The sequence below is a fragment of the Myotis myotis genome, unplaced genomic scaffold (assembly GCF_014108235.1).
Source record: "Myotis myotis isolate mMyoMyo1 unplaced genomic scaffold, mMyoMyo1.p scaffold_m19_p_6, whole genome shotgun sequence".
NCBI lineage: Eukaryota > Metazoa > Chordata > Mammalia > Chiroptera > Vespertilionidae > Myotis > Myotis myotis.
Window position 1 is genome coordinate 18,120,370 of NW_023416368.1, and position 15,368 is coordinate 18,135,737.

The 15,368-nt window shown below is 48.2% G+C and overlaps 1 protein-coding gene across 5 annotated transcripts in view; it reads right to left on the reverse strand.

Annotated features, from left to right (window-relative positions):
* Positions 1–10,238: 10,238 nt before the first annotated feature.
* Positions 10,239–15,368, reverse strand: part of GALNT10 (polypeptide N-acetylgalactosaminyltransferase 10) — a 191,944-nt gene continuing 186,814 nt past the window's right edge. For 4 of the 5 annotated variants that reach the window (XM_036312544.1, XM_036312543.1, XM_036312541.1 and 1 more), the window contains 2 exons: positions 14,560–14,709; positions 10,239–14,063 (listed from right to left, as the gene is read on the reverse strand). In XM_036312544.1, the coding sequence (XP_036168437.1) occupies positions 13,905–14,063; positions 14,560–14,709 (309 nt within the window). In that variant the 3' untranslated portion in view covers positions 10,239–13,904. The remainder of the gene's footprint in view (positions 14,064–14,559; positions 14,710–15,368) is intronic. The other variant, XM_036312542.1, reaches the window with a different exon arrangement.

The following is a 15,368-nucleotide window of genomic DNA, read 5'->3' on the forward strand; positions in this document are numbered from 1 at the left end:
GGATCACATTAGGGGACGGGCAGAAGTACGGACGTGGGCGGGGGCGCAGAGGGGCACGGGGAGGGGCCTATGAGGGGGACCTATGGGGGATGGAGGTACGGTCTTGAGGGGGACCGACTCGCTAAAACGGAAGGATCGGGGCCAGAGGACCCGCAGACAGACCGGTGGGAGGCAGGTTGGGTGAAAGAGGACGGAAAGCCAGTCATGGCGGGAAAGACAGGACAAACTCGGAGATCCATGGGAAGACGTGCAGAGGAGATGATGGGGGTCTGATGGCGAGTCTTGCAAGGTAGTAGGGTGCTTGAGGGGGCGGAGACCCCTCTGTAGAGACTGGGCCTGGCTCGCTCCGCGCGGAGAGAGAAAGGGAGGGGAAGAGAGACCCGCAGGGGCTTGGGTGGTCCCTCCTCTCGGAAGAAGCGGAAGTCGGGATAAGGCCTGGAGGTTGGGTTAGAATAGATGCACCTTAGGACGAGCAGGGGTTGCGGAGCAGGTGGTGAGAAGGCTGGGCGTGGAGGATTAAGGGCCAGTGTCAGGTGGGGGAGGGGCTGCGGTTGTCCTGGGGCCTTCCTGCAGCTCTGTAAGCGGCGGCTTCTATGGCTTTAAGCTTCCCGGTCTACCCGCGAGGTGACAGTGCCCTGCCAAGCCTCTGAGCGTGGGGTTCGGTGCCTGGGGTGTCACACATCCCCAGGAGGGCCGATAGGGGAATCCTCTAGTCTAGCGCCCCTAGTCAGGCTACCTCTCTACTGGGCAGCTTGGGGACAAGTGAGGGCGGGAGGCCCCAAATGACTAGCCAGGGTCATGCAGTCGAGCAATCATTTAGGGCTGAGTAGCGTTTTCTTGGAAGAGAGGTGGAGGGGTCAGGGAGTGTTAGGGGAGCCTGGGTACTATTTTGGTAGTAGCAGGTGGCCTTGGACAGGCTTCTGGCTCCATCCTGTTGAAAAAATGGAAAGCTGCTAGTTTCCATGTTTAGCAGTAGATGCCCTGTGATCTTAAATGTTCCTCAGTGGCCTTAAATGTGTTTGTACCTTCTAGCAGTGATGTCACATGTGGGACATTTTAGGAAACTGGCCTACCAGAGAAAAATTTAAACAGTAATATTCATTATGGGATTATCTATAATAGGAAAAATACCCTAAAACTTCCACAAGGGAAGTGGTTCAGTAAACTATGTAACGTCTTCAGAATGAGATATATTTTGCATTTATATTTGCAACATTCAAGGTAGTTTCAACATCAGTGTAAACATTTTCCATATATAATACTTCAGCCATGACTCCAACAAAGAGTTGATGACTCGGAGAAATGCTTTATGTTGTTAAAAATGCAGGATATAAAGTTGGATATGAGATATATGTACATCTATGTTTTAAAAAGTAATAAGAAAAAAAACCCTATTTGTATGTAAGAAATACACCAAAGTACTAATAGTGTTTATTTCTGGGTAACAGAAGTATGGTTAATATTTTTCTACTTTTGTTCTAGCTTTGCATTTCCCCCAATAAATATGTGTTGCTTTTATAGTAGGGGAAAAAAGGATAAAAAAATGAATGGAAAAAAAGGCACAGTTTAATAGCATTCCTCCCTCAGGGTTCATCTATTCAAAAGTAAATTATTGGCCATATTGTGTATACTCATTTCGTTGGCCACAGGAGGAGGGTGAAGCATACTTCTTGTCTTAAAAGAGAATATTTTTTAGCAGGGAGCTCAGACATATACACAGAAAACAGCTGGGTATCTGTACAAGTTAGTGTGTGATGTTGGTTCCAAAGTTGATTGGTGTGAGTAAGAACTCTACATTTTCTACATACATTTTGCACTTAGATATTTTTTCAAACAGCGTTTATATCCAGTGCCAGGCTACTGCACTCCCTGCAGCTTCTTCAGCCCCAGCTTCCCCTGGCAACACTCCTGGGGCAGGTTGGGGAAGGGACAGGGGCCCTTTTCCTCAGGGGCTCTATCTGAGTCTTGGGGTACTGGCTTCTCCTTATACCTGCTATGCCTGTATTCTTTTTTTTTTAAAAAAAATATATTTTATTGATTTTTTTACAGAGAGGAAGGGAGAGGGATAGAGAGTTAGAAACATTGATGAGAGAGAAACATCGATCAGCTGCCTCCTGACCTCCTCCCCCCCCCCCGCCACCCCTCCCCTACTGGGGAGGTGCCCACAACCAAGGTACATGCCCTTGACCAGAATTGAACCTGGGACTCTTCAGTCTGCAGGCTGGCGCTCCATCCACTGAGCCAAACCGGTCAGGGCTATGCCTGTATTCTTTAGAGTTCTCTTTACTTCTTCCTCTGCAATGGCTCGTTTTCGACAGCCCCCTGTTATAGTTAGTACATCTTTATATCATCCTTTGCCTGTCCAAATTATTGTGTGATTGCTCCTAGCTCAGCGGTTCTCAACCTGTGGGTCGCGACCCCTTTGGGGGTCAAACGACCCTTTCACAGGGGTCACCTAAGACATCAGAAAACACATATATAATTACATATTGTTTTTGTGATTAATCACTATGCTTTAATTATGTTCAATTTGTAACAATGAAATTGCGGGTCACCACAACATGAGGAACTGTATTAAAGGGTCGCGGCATTAGGAAGGTTGAGAACCACTGTCCTAGCTGGACCTGACTGATACCCCTAGCCTCTCTATATTTTGGGGGGGGGGGCAGGGACACAGGCTTTTAAACTATCCTTTATGTGCACTTTTGAAGTCCTCAAGGAATGTTTTAATCAAAAGCTTTCCCCACGTTATGAGGCAGATTGGTTCCAAATAGCAATATTTGGAAAAAATATCAGATCCCTTTACTGGTGGAGTAAATCTGTAATTCCAGAAAGGAAATATAAATATTCAGATAAAGAAGAAGTGAATACAGGAGAGAAGCTTCTGTGACTCTTGTTCTCCTTTGTGTTGGATTTAATTATTGAAATGGCCAAGAGAATCTGATTTGCTACATTTATAAGTCTAGGTCATTAATTTACAACAGTTGCTAAGTGCTTAGAAAAGATGTTGCTTTTTAGATTTGTAAATCTGCCCTGTTAGGCATTTAAAGTGTTTTTAGAAAATCAGGTCCATTAAATTTGTAACTGTAGTCTGAATGTCTAAGGAAATTTGAGTAATTAAAGCCGTAAGTCTTAAATGTTTAAAGAGGACTGAATCTACTAAACTTAAGAATTAACAGTGATCAAAAACAAGTAGGGGTAATTGTTCTTATTTTCATATGAAAAGTTACTAGATTTATGGAATAATAGATTTATATGTTGAACTTAAAGCCTTTAAGAAAAGCTAGGTTTTAAAATGGGCATCTTGAGTCAGTAACTGTAACATTCTTTTCCATACCCAAACCTACCAACCCCCCTGCCCCCATATTTAAAAATTGCAGGTCTATAACTCCCCAATACAGTTGTAGCTGAGACCTCTCCTCTATGCTCCAGATAGCAACATTCAGCTCTTTGCTTGGAGTACTCTAGAGGTATTGCTGACCAAGACGAACAAGTTAAAATCTTCTCTGACAACTGAATCCATAAACTATACAACCTGTACCACCCTCGATTCTCCCTTCCTCTCCCCCGCTCCAAGCTGACCCATCATTGAAACATTTTCTCTTACTTCCAATAAATACTTAGCATCTGTCCTGTTTGCTTCATTTCCTATGGCCAGCAGCCAGATCAGGCCACCAGCATCATGTGCCTGAAGTGCTTCCACTGGCCTCCGAGCCAGTCCCTAACCCGCTAATTCTCTAGGGAGCATCTCCCCAAAGCAAACCATGCCACCCCCTGCTCAAAGCCCCTCACCAATTCCCCAGTGCATTCTGACAGTGCCGCTGCCATCTCTTTGCCACTTATTCTTCCTGAGTTTCCTCAAATAAGCCAAGTTCTTTCCTACCTGGAGGTCTTTGCATTTGTAGTTCCTTCAGCCTGGAATGCTCCTCCTATGGCTGGCTCCATCCTTTAAGTCTTCATTTAAATGCCTCTTCCCCACAGGGTTGCCCCCACCCCTGCCCCTCCCTATCTTAAATGTCTTTTTATGAGCAATCATCATAATATGCAATTATGCTATTTTATCCTTGTTGTTGTGTGATATCTCTCCCATTACAATCTAAGCCCCCTGAAGGCAGGGGCCATGTCTGTCTTGTTTATTGCTGTAGCCCAGTGCATAAACACTAGTTCTCCAGTTCTGTAGCTAGCTGAGTAGGGACTCAAAACATTTTTTTTTCAGTAATTAACTTAAATATACCCAATTATACCAAGGTATTTACTAAGATTAAAAAAAAGATAGAAAGCAGTATTGTAGAGTGTAAATTCCATTTGTATTTCTTAAAAATTTTATGCACACATACATACACACACATATTAAGAAACTAGTAATTGTGGTTATGTCTATGGTGGGGACTGCACAAGAAAGGTAGGAAGAACTGGAATTTTATAACCTTTTTCCTGTTTGGATATTTTACTATATGCCCATGTTGCCTTTATAAGAATAATAAGAAACCATCTTTTGGCACTGTTATTAAGTAGGAAATATGGAATGCCAAAAAAGTAGGGAGGATCTCAGAACAAAAGACAGTCACTTAAATGGAATCAATTTAGTTTTGTGAAAAGCGCCACGTTGTCCTTGTTTTCCTCCTCCCACAGAGGAGCTGTGACGGCTTCCTCTGGCCTTGGTGCAGCCTGGCACCGGATGGGCCCTGTAGTTATTGGTGTTGTGGGTAAGAGCACAGGCTCGGGACCCAGAAGCACTTGGTTTGAATCCAAGCTCTGCCACTTTCCTAGCTGTGGGACCGTCAACAACTTTTTAAAACTATGCGAGCCTCAGTTTTCTCTATCTGCAAAATGGGATGATAATAGTACTTCTCTCAAAGGGCTATTGTGAGGATCAAGTGTGACCTTGGAAAGCACTTAGCACAGTGTCTTGCACATAGTGAATGTTTAATAAATAGGAGTTATTTCATCCATCACATGCTGACACCCAGCACTTGCCATTGTACCCAAGTTCAGGTTTCTGCATGTTATGGAAGAAGACATCATATTGCAAGATGGTAGGGTAGTACTGCCAATTGTTCAGTTTCCACATAGGCAATCTCCATATCCATCTGCACAGCAAAGATCGGGAAGGGTAAGTGATTGCTTTATTGCATCTTATAAAGTTGTATGAATGAAAAAATAATGAAAGTACCAATAGGAGTGATCAGAAGTATGTGTATATCAAGAATGTGAAACCACAGAATGAAGAAAATGTTTGCAAATCATATCTGACAAAGGACTTGTATTCAGAATACATAATAAACCCTTATAATTCAACAATAAAAAAAATAGCCAATTAAAAAAGTGGGTAAAGGGTATGATGGATACTTCTCCAAAGAAGATATACAAATGGCTAATATCCACATGAAAAGATACTCAACATCACTAGTCATTAGGGAAATATAATCAAAACCACAATGAGAAATTACATCATACCTATTAGGCTAGCTATAATCAGTCAGATAGAGAATAGCAAGTATTGGTGAGGATATATAGGAAAGAAATGAAACCAGCATTGTGCTGGTAGAAAAGCAAAAATGGCGTAGCCACTTTGGAAAAAACAGTTTAGCAGTTTCTCAAAATGTGAAACGAAGAGTTGTCATATGACCTAGCAATTCCACTCTTAGGTGTCTATCCAAGAGAAATGAAGACATACATCCACACAAAAACTTGTACATGAATGTTCATAGTAGTAGCATTATGCATAATAGCCAAAAGATGGAACTAACCCAAATATCCATCAAATGATAACTGGATAAACAAAATGTGGTCTATTTAGACAATGGAATAGTGTTCTTCAATGGAAAGGAACGAAGTACTGATATATGCAACAATATGGATGAACCTAGAAAATATGCTAAGTGAAAACCAGACCCAAAGATCACATATTGTGATTCCATTTATGTGAAATGTCCAGAAAAGGCAACTCCATAGAGAACAGATTAGCAATTACCAGCGGCTGAGGGCCTGGGGGCGGGGTGGTGGTAGTGTGTAGTTTGAGGTAGGGAGTGACTGCTAATGGGTAGGGTTTCTTTTTGGGGGCAACAAAAATGTTCTGGAATTAGGAAGTGGTGATGGTTGTACAACCTTGTGAATATACTAAGAACACTATACACTTTAAATGGGCGAATTATATCTCAACAAAGGAAGTATGTATATCATTAACTATAATTGACATAAAAAGAAATCATTAGATTTGTTGAAAGGGATGCATCTCTAGCCTCCACTTGATGTTCTTAAGCCTGTTTTTTTTTGATTAGCGAAGGAAAATAATCAAATTGAAGATATAGTAGGAAAGGCAGGAAATATATCATCGAAGATTATGTCCACAAAGGCAGTTGTAATTGGAAATGTTATACCATTCCTTATTCCCTAGGAACAGATGTGCCCTGCTGACAGGATCAATGTGTTGTTTGACTTTTGTGCTTTTGGCATTAGTCACATTTTCAGGAACCAATTAGGTATGGAAATAGGGGCGTGTGAAACTGTCACGGGAATGCAAAAAACAGCCCTTAGCCCTCGCCACTTCTTTAATGGCAGAGCACCAAGCAAACTTCTAAATTATAACTCAACTGATAGTAAGTAGGAGAGTGTACACAATTACTTGGGTCACTAGACAATACTAATGCCCATGAAAAAATGGACTTTTCATTTCTCTGTCAGTCTTTTGCGAGTTTGGTTAGGGAAAGTCAGTCCTGAAAAGATGATTATGTAGCTAATGATAACCTAAGTAATAAGGATTGTTAATAAATTTTGCAAAACTGAAATTCCAGAGTGTGGACTAAAGGGGCCACATGCTGACCTGACAAGCTCAGGGGAAGCCTGCATAGCAGTCTTGCAGACTCAGAGACCTAAAGTAACCACAAAGGATGGTCTGAAATTAAACTTTAACTAAAGCAGTTATGGTGGGCAGTTATGTCCTAGGCCAGTATCTTCACTGACAAGGTCAACCTTTACCTTAACTGAGCCTATCTGTCTTTTTGCATCTATGATAACATACCCTTGAAATGTCTGGGTAACTTGTAACTTCCCTTTTTTTCTGGAGCCCCTGGGGCACAACCAAATGTGCTGGGCCCCAGGACAGAGACGACAAATTCCTTCACTATCATGTTAATTGAATTTCATGTAACTCACCTATGTCCCTCCTTTGATTGCAATGTATAAATACAAATGTGACCCCGCCATTCTCCGGAGCATTATCCCAATTCATTGAGGTTCTGCTTCCCGGCATATGTCGACAGTTTGGCTCAAATAAACTCACAAAATTCTTTACAGGTTTCAATGGTTTTTACGTTAACAAGAGGTAGGTGGTTGGTTCATCAGAAGCTCAACGATGTCTGAGGTCCAAGCCAGTTCTGCTAAGAACCGGGGGAAAGACGGTGGACATGGGTACAGGAAGAGCCCTGTCCTCGGAAATTAAGTGGAGGAGAAAGACACTAAACGAATGAATGAATAAAAGAAAAGATCCTCACTTTTCACTGATTTTGTATTTGTGACTGTGCCTACTCACTAAAATGTATTTGAAACCTCAAAATGAACACCGGTGGCACCTTCGAGGTCATTTACAGACATGTGCACGGGCAGAGTGCCAGAATATTTGAGTCTTCAAACATGCATGTTCCCAGCTGAGGTCGAGTCAGCTCTCACGCTGTAAACAAGTGTCCTCGTTGTGGTCTGTGTAGTGGCACGTTTTTCATATTTTTGTACCACCTTTCTGTTGGTGATTGTGGTTTAAAATGCCCCTCAAGCGCAGTGCCGAGGTGCTGTCTAGTGTTCATAGGCACGAAGACGTGGTAGTACGTTTCTCTGAGTCATTAGTTACAGTGCTGTTGGCCCTGAGTTCAATGTTAACGAATTAATGACCTATAGTAAATAGAGAGTAATGGTGGGGCGCTCAGCTCTCAGCTCCAGCAAAGGCAGATCTGCCACCCCTTCCCCCCATCCCCAGGCAGGAGCTGGCAGGAGATCAGACGCTTCTTCAAGTCAAAGTAGCTCATGAACAAAAGCTGTAAAGTTGCTAAGAAACCTGCTTTCTAAGGGTTCACGGAGTGGTCCTTTGTTTCTCTGGCACTGTGCGTGTTAGTGAGTGAGTGCACCACAGGCCATCACCGGCCTGCCATGAATCAAGCCAGACTTGAGGGCAAGAACTGCAGGTCGTGGCACCCAGGTATGGCCAAACCAGGCAGCCCAGGCCTTGAGGGTGAACAAGAGGAGGCAGCTGCCTGAGGCCAGAGGTTGGCAGAGCTGTGAGCAGCTGCAGAAAGGACATTTTGGATACTGAACCCTGGACCCACTTCAGCAAAAGGCCAGAAGCCCTGGGGTGGGAGACACCAGCAGAACCGGAAGGGGGTCCCACTCCCATCCCCTCACTGAGGTTGGAAAATAAATCCTTATGCAAGATTTAGAACTATGAGTCTAGGCTGCCCATGATCTAATTTGCTCCCCTCACCCAGTGTCATAGGGGGAACTGGAGGCCCAGGGAGAGGAAGGGCGCATTGCATGTAACAAATGTGGGAGCATTCTGTCAGAGGGTCTGTGGGCTGGGGGGGCTGGGGAGAGGAGGGAGGGGAGGCCTAAAGTGTAATCTGAAACTACATTACTCGAACTGTATTTGTCCATCCAATACTTATTGGGCTCTTACTACGAACCCTCAAAGCCCCCATCTCAAACGAAACACAGAGGAAAAGAAGATTCAAAACTTTGAGGGGACTGCCAAGTTCTCTAAAGCTATTTCGGAACAGGTATCCAGAGCTCCCACTCTGTGCAGCCGACCCCTTGGATACCTGGCTTCTCCTCACGGAGGGCTCGGGAGGATGAGAAATGCCCTCTTTCTGTCCTCTCACCTGCCCCAGCGGTTGGTGACTTGGAGAAGGCCCCCAGGGCCAGCTGCTTGGATTTGTTTCTCACCCTGTAGGCCTACTATGTGCCCAGCTCCTTGAGCAAGTCCCTCCTGGCTCCAGCATCAGCCAAGGGCACATCGGATGCCCTCACTCTGCCCAGTTTAAAACCCTCTCGTGGTTCCTCTGCTTTTAAAATCAAGACCGGACTCCTTAACATGGCTCCTCCTGCCTCTTGTCTCCACTTTCTCTCCCACTCTGCTCCGGCCCCACAGACCTGCATATCTGTCATCTCCCTCCACAGCATCCTGCTGCCTCCGACACCTGGAATGCCTTCCCTCTCCTCTTTTTTATTCCTAGTAAGAGTTTAAGCTTTTTAAAGAAACCCTTTACAATTTTTTGAGGAAAATTATCATGTCATAGGTGGTAAAAGACTTTTCAAAAGATAATGGAAGCTACAAAAGGAAATATCCATCCTCTCAGGGCTTAAACCTGCCAGTGGCCAGTGAATACTCCCCGTTTCTGGTGTCAGCCTTCTCCAAGCGGTGGTCCACGGCGCCCTCTGGTGGGCCCTGCATGACAGCACAGCGGGAAGCACGGCTCATGGTCCCCTGCAGCTCCACATCAAGACTCAACCACAGGAACATCGGTGGAGCTGGATCCCCAAATGTCTCATTTTTACTGAGGAAAACCGAGGCCAGAAAGTGGGCAGGACACACACCAGATCTCAGTGAGCCTGCTGTAGAGCCGGGCCAGCCAGTGCTCTTCCCACCACATGGTATCACACAAACCTAATACTCAAAGTATCACAATGTTTTGGTAAGTAGACTTCTGGCTGATGGGTGAGCATCCGAAATGAGCTAAGCTTATGTCATGTTGTCGCTGTCCTCCTGAACTCCTCCGCTCCTGGGTGTAGTCTGTCGTGGGCCACCCTGCTCACCTCTGTGAGCTCACCTCCTCTGTGCCTCCAACATGGGAACGCCTTCCTGCCTCAGGGCCTTTGCACTGGCTCTTCACTTTAGCCTAGAACTCTCTTCCCGCATTGCTTCTTGGCTCACACTCCCTCATATTTCCCCGCTCTTGCGGACAGGCACCGCCTGACCATCCTTCCCAATGCTGAGCAAATTGCCAAGTTCTCTAAATCTGTTTCTGAGTAAGTATGGCACTCCAGCCTCTCAAATATCTGGTTTTATATCCTTCCTCACCCTATTCACATCTGAAATCATCTTGGTCAGTTGCTTTAGGTCTGCCTCCCTCGGGAGTTTGCTCAGTGCCCAGCAGAGGGCCTGGGTACTGATACTGAGTGAGGCGGGGTGGGGGGCGGGGGGGAGAAGGTAGAGTAGGGAATGGCGCATGACCAGGAATGAACTGGAGACCACATTAGAGAAAGTCTGGAGTTTTACTCAGTCACAATCACAACTGTACATGAAGTCAGTTCTTCACAAAGGCGCACTTTTCCAGGCAGGAGAAGAGAGGCTGGTGGTCTCGAGCTTTCTCTAGGGAATCCCAGTCTGACTTTGCTCAACTAGTCCCTAACCCCCTTGGGACCCCAGTTTTCCAGCCCAAACAGAACAGGAGCTTGACCCTATTGTCGGGCCCGGGACCTTGTCACTTGGAATGTAGGCCCAAGACCCAGCCCAGAGGTGGCAGTGGGCCTCGGCTCACGATCAAGTTGAACTAAAATGTTACTTGGATTTTTCACAAAGAGCATCAGCTGAAAGCAGAGAAGAGTCCCAGAACAGAACCACACTCCTTGCCCCTCTCCCACACTTAGAAATTTCCAGAAAACGCTGAAAATGCATTGTCTATTAGGAATTATACGAGATCACCAATCTACAAACCAGGGGTTGTGGAAGCAAGGAGTCCGGATTTCCCACTGACAGCTGTAAAGTGCTGTGCAGCTTGTTTGATGCTCCCGAGACTAGAAAAATGGAGATGCACAAAAAGAAATTCCACAGGTAGGTTAGAAAAACGGCTCTAATGTGGGCTCTGGGAATCCACAGGCTCCACCTGAAGCAGCTGCTTCCTCCCCTGACCTAAGGTGACTCCCCGCCCAGGCACCCCTTCTGCCTCTGAGCTATTTCTTCCTAAAAAGGAGCATCAACAGTTTCTGGGCAGTTTTTAAAGCTGAAACAAGCTCCCATGGGAGGCAATGGCTTTTCACACGTGTGCTGGCACACTTGGCCGCCTTCAAAGGCCTGTACTTACAGTGAGATGCGCTTGTATTTTGAAATGTTTCTAGAGTCCCCTTCGGAAAGGCTGCTGGTGGGCCACATGGTCATGATACCTTTTAGCCACTCATTTGTTTTGTGATCTCGTGCTCGAAATAAAGCCTTTAGAAAAAAAGGGGCCCACATTCTCATTCCTTACCTGGCTGACAGCCTCTCCACAGGCTCCTGGCTGTTCTATTTGGGCATCAGCTGGGGGTGTGAGCAGGAATCTGAAATCCTTAAGACAGCCAGTCTAAAATAAATGAGGCCAAAACAACGAGTGGCCAGTATTTGCCATCAGCCAGCTGGTCAGCCAGGCAACGAACTTGTCTCCTGCCCTCTCTATTACACACGTTGTCAACCACCAGCACCTACAGATGTGGGCTCAGCAATGACAGAGGCCAGAATGCTCACAGGACCTGCCCATCACTTGTTGAGGGAACGAAACCAGACCCAAAAGGAGACCCAAAGGCTGGGCGAGAGGAAGGCTGAGGACTGCGTAGGGCTGCTCCTGCTTTCCACATGAGTCCTGGTCGTGCCGAGAACACTCATCCACTTGGAGTGGGACCATTTGGAAATCCAGCCAGTGCTCTGCACTCTGTCTGGGGGCTTGGGGGGGGGGGGTGCAGACACGGCCTCCAAACAGGGCCTCTCCCAGGGGCTGCGGAGGCCCCTCTAGGCCACAGACTACACGAGCTGTCCGGCTGCTCTTTTAATCTGGAGTGTTACACTAACTGGAGCAACTTCTGGCCTTCGCCCTCCGGGGGCATCTCCATCTCAGACCCTGCTCTAGGCCTAACGTCTCCTGCTTGAAATTCAACATTAAGGAACACACACTCATCCGATAGGAACTGCACATACCACCAAAAACATCCCCCCCCAATCCCTACCCCTTTATGTTTGTCTAGCAAGGCACTAGGAAATGGTTCAAGTTTAGGGATTTGCTGTACATTTGCATTTTTAAAAGGCACAGTTTTTATTTTAATGATGCTGCATTGCTCTCTGATGAGGAATCCTAAATCGACTCTCCAAACTGCAATGCCCTTGTTATCCTAGATTCTGGAAGGGGCCTCCTCTTTGACTCCTTCCCACTGAGGGCCACTTCCACAGACAAAGCTCATTTGGAGAAGACACCAGGGCTCAACAAGCAAGCTCTGCCAGCACAGGGCGGCCTCTCCGGCGGAGAGGTGGCCAGAGCGGGGCTTGTGCGGGGCAGACAGGAGTGACGCTTTGCCAGCTGCACGCTTAATGGGGGTGGGCGTGACCCGGAATGCTTTCTCCCCCCTCCCCTAGATCACTGATGGCCTTGAGATCAGCCGGCATCGCAAAGGCAGATTTGTGGCTCTGTTCCCAGATTTACGTCTCAGTTACTTAATTGGCAAATGATACAATCGAGAGGCCCGACTCTAATTGGAATACCGATTTCCAGGACTTCCTGGGCTAGCTGATGGAAGCCATAGGTTGCGGAATGCCATTTCCATTTCTGAATCAGTGCGTGGCAGGCTGGTTACAGAAATGCTTCCTATTAGTCAGGGGGCCCTCTGGGAGTGTGACATATAATTAACAAAGCAGAAGGGAAACAGGAGGGACTGCATGGAGCTGGGGGGCGTCTGTTCCTGGGACACGTGGTGGGAGGCCGCAGGGCCTTAGGTCTGGCTGAGGACCATGTCACAAGGCCTCTGGCAGGAGCTGATGGACACAGCCCCCCTCCTCCCCCACGAGTGGGGCTTCACAGACTGTCTCCAGGCCATGACTGTATTACACCTGGCTGCCTCCTTTAATCACAACATTCTAGAAAGCCATATTGGACGCCAGAATCCCAGGATCCTGTGTAACATTCTAGCCTGTGATCAAATTACAGAGTTCTTTAAACATTCTAGAGTTCAGCGTGAGAACTAGAACCATAATGAGGTCAGAGACCAGGCATCCTGGCCGTGGTCTACCCTGGAGGCCTCCAGACTTGGGAGGTGAGCACTCCACACCTCTGCTCCTCTCCCGAGGCAAGGAATTGGCAGAGAGAGAGAAGGGGGTGGGGGAGGGGGAAGTGGAAGTACTGACCAGGGAAATTCGGCTAGAATTTCTGGTTTGGAGATCTTACTAGGCCTCTCCCATGGGCCCAAGGCACTCGGAAACAGCCCTAAAAAACTGATGGCTGGGCTGTCCTTGTGCCTGGAGGGCGCTAAATGGGCATTTCCAGTACCCAGAGAGCAAGGAGAGGCACCCCGTATGTCCACACTGCAAAGGAATGTCTGAGGGTCCAGCATCTGACCCCAGGCCTGGCAGTTGCCGGTGTTCAGGACTGAACACGCTGAGGGCCCGGCTGCGTTCCCTGGGCCTGTGACAGAGAACGGAAGCAAACTGCACTTAACCCCCACGACCGGCAAGCACTACAAGGCAGACACCAGCAGCCCCTTCTCTCCTGCTGCAAATGGGTGGTCATGTGCTAACAGCTGCCTTGAACAGGCAAAATTGCCTTTTCTAAAGGACTGTCATATACGAGCCTCATTTGTGAGTGGCCTGGGGCTGCCCTGGCGTTTCTCCCGCACGATGCTCAAGGGAACGTGGTGCCCAGGCTGCGGAGGCCCGCCTGGACTTCCACGGTGCCATTGGGTGAAAGCAGGCTCTGCATGGGGCCGCTGTGGGCTCTGCTGTCCACACCCCCTCCACCGCTCAGGGCCTCAGGACCAGGCAGTCGCCGGGCTCCAGCTCCGCCCCGAGCCGGTTGGCCAGCACCTTTGCATCGCGGTGCCCACGGAGGCCCTGCCTCTCCGGGAAGAGGAAGGCCGCAGTGAGCGGCAGGGAGGACCCGCTAGGCCTGCGGCGGAGACATGTGGGCTCAGTTGCTATTGAATTTCTCCAGGACTGTTGCGTTGGTGTGTTCAAACAGCCACTGCTGGGTGGGAGAGGAGGGGTTGCAGATGTTCATGAAGATCCTGTGGTCGCTTTCGCTGCAATCCATGCAACTGCCGCTGACGGGGTGGTACAGGCTCTTGTCCTGCAAAACACGGAGGTCATCAGCGAGGCAGCGCTGGGGATGCGAGCGAACAGCAGCAGCAGGAACAGCAAGGGGCTGCGAGGCAGTGACCGGCCAGTGGCTCGGGCCTTGTGGCTTTCCTGCTGAGTGCACAGCGAGACACCGCCTGCCTCCCTAGCGTGTGCCTGAGTCGTGCCCGCTGGGCTGTGGGCACAAGTGAAGCATGCCACTCCTGGGCCGGGGCCTGAACCACTGACCGTCTCTAGACCATTTTCATTGGTCCTCACTGTGTGTGTGTTTAATGGACGCAGTTACCAACAGTTCGGATTCTAGAGATTTCACATAAACTCTGCATTTCGGGCTTCCCTCGATTGTCTGAACGTCAGGCGTGTAGGCTTGTGGCGCACATGCGTGAGTGGGCGGGCTTTGCTGGCAGGAGTGAGGCACTACGTTGCTTTCTTTCTAAAGCGGGTCGCCCTGTCCCACCCTCCTCCCCCCCACCCCCAGCCTGCCTTACCTTTCGGTATCTCCACAGCTGGTTGCCCTTCATGCTGTGGCAGTCATAGAGGGTGACTGGACTGGTGTGGGAGACGGCATCAAAGCAGAACTTCTTGGTGTGCTGGGGGTCTCCAGGCCGGATGTCCTCCCGCCAGGTGAAGGTGAACACCTGTGCACACGGACATCATGACAACATGGCAGAGCGAGGGCACTTTATTTTTTTAAATATGGAAAGTTTAAATACAGAGGTCCAGAAAAAGGGGATATTGGCCACAGCCGTTCCCACCACCTAGTGGTGAATCTTGTATGACTTGACCCCTTCCCCCACCTTATTTTGGAGCAAATCCCACATCATGGCCTTGCAGAATTCAGAAGAATTCCTCAAGGAGAACCACTACCTAATGAGAATTGTCATCAAGAAAGGACGAGGGGGAGCGGCAAGCCGCTCAGAGGGAGGGCAGAGACGGGCAGGCGGGGCGCCGTGCAGGGTGAGAGGCGGCGCTGTCCTTTCTCGGCGAGCTCGCAGCGCACCGGCTGACGTCTGTGTTTGCACAGGACCCGCCTTACAGGCTTTATCAGTGCAGCTTCCAAAGCCCCACAAACCCACAGGAAGGAGCCCTGAGCCCAGGTTCGGAAGGTGCCATGTGAATTAACACGGGGCTGACCGCTTGGAGGGCGGATCGAGGAAGCTGAATGCAGTTCCCGAGGGTGGCGGCTTTCCCGGCAAGGCTGGCTCGCACCCTCGTCTTCTGAGCACACCTCCTGGGAATGACCCCTGGGGAACCAACCCTCTCTCTCCTCTTCTTCGGTGAGGGTGACCACACCCCA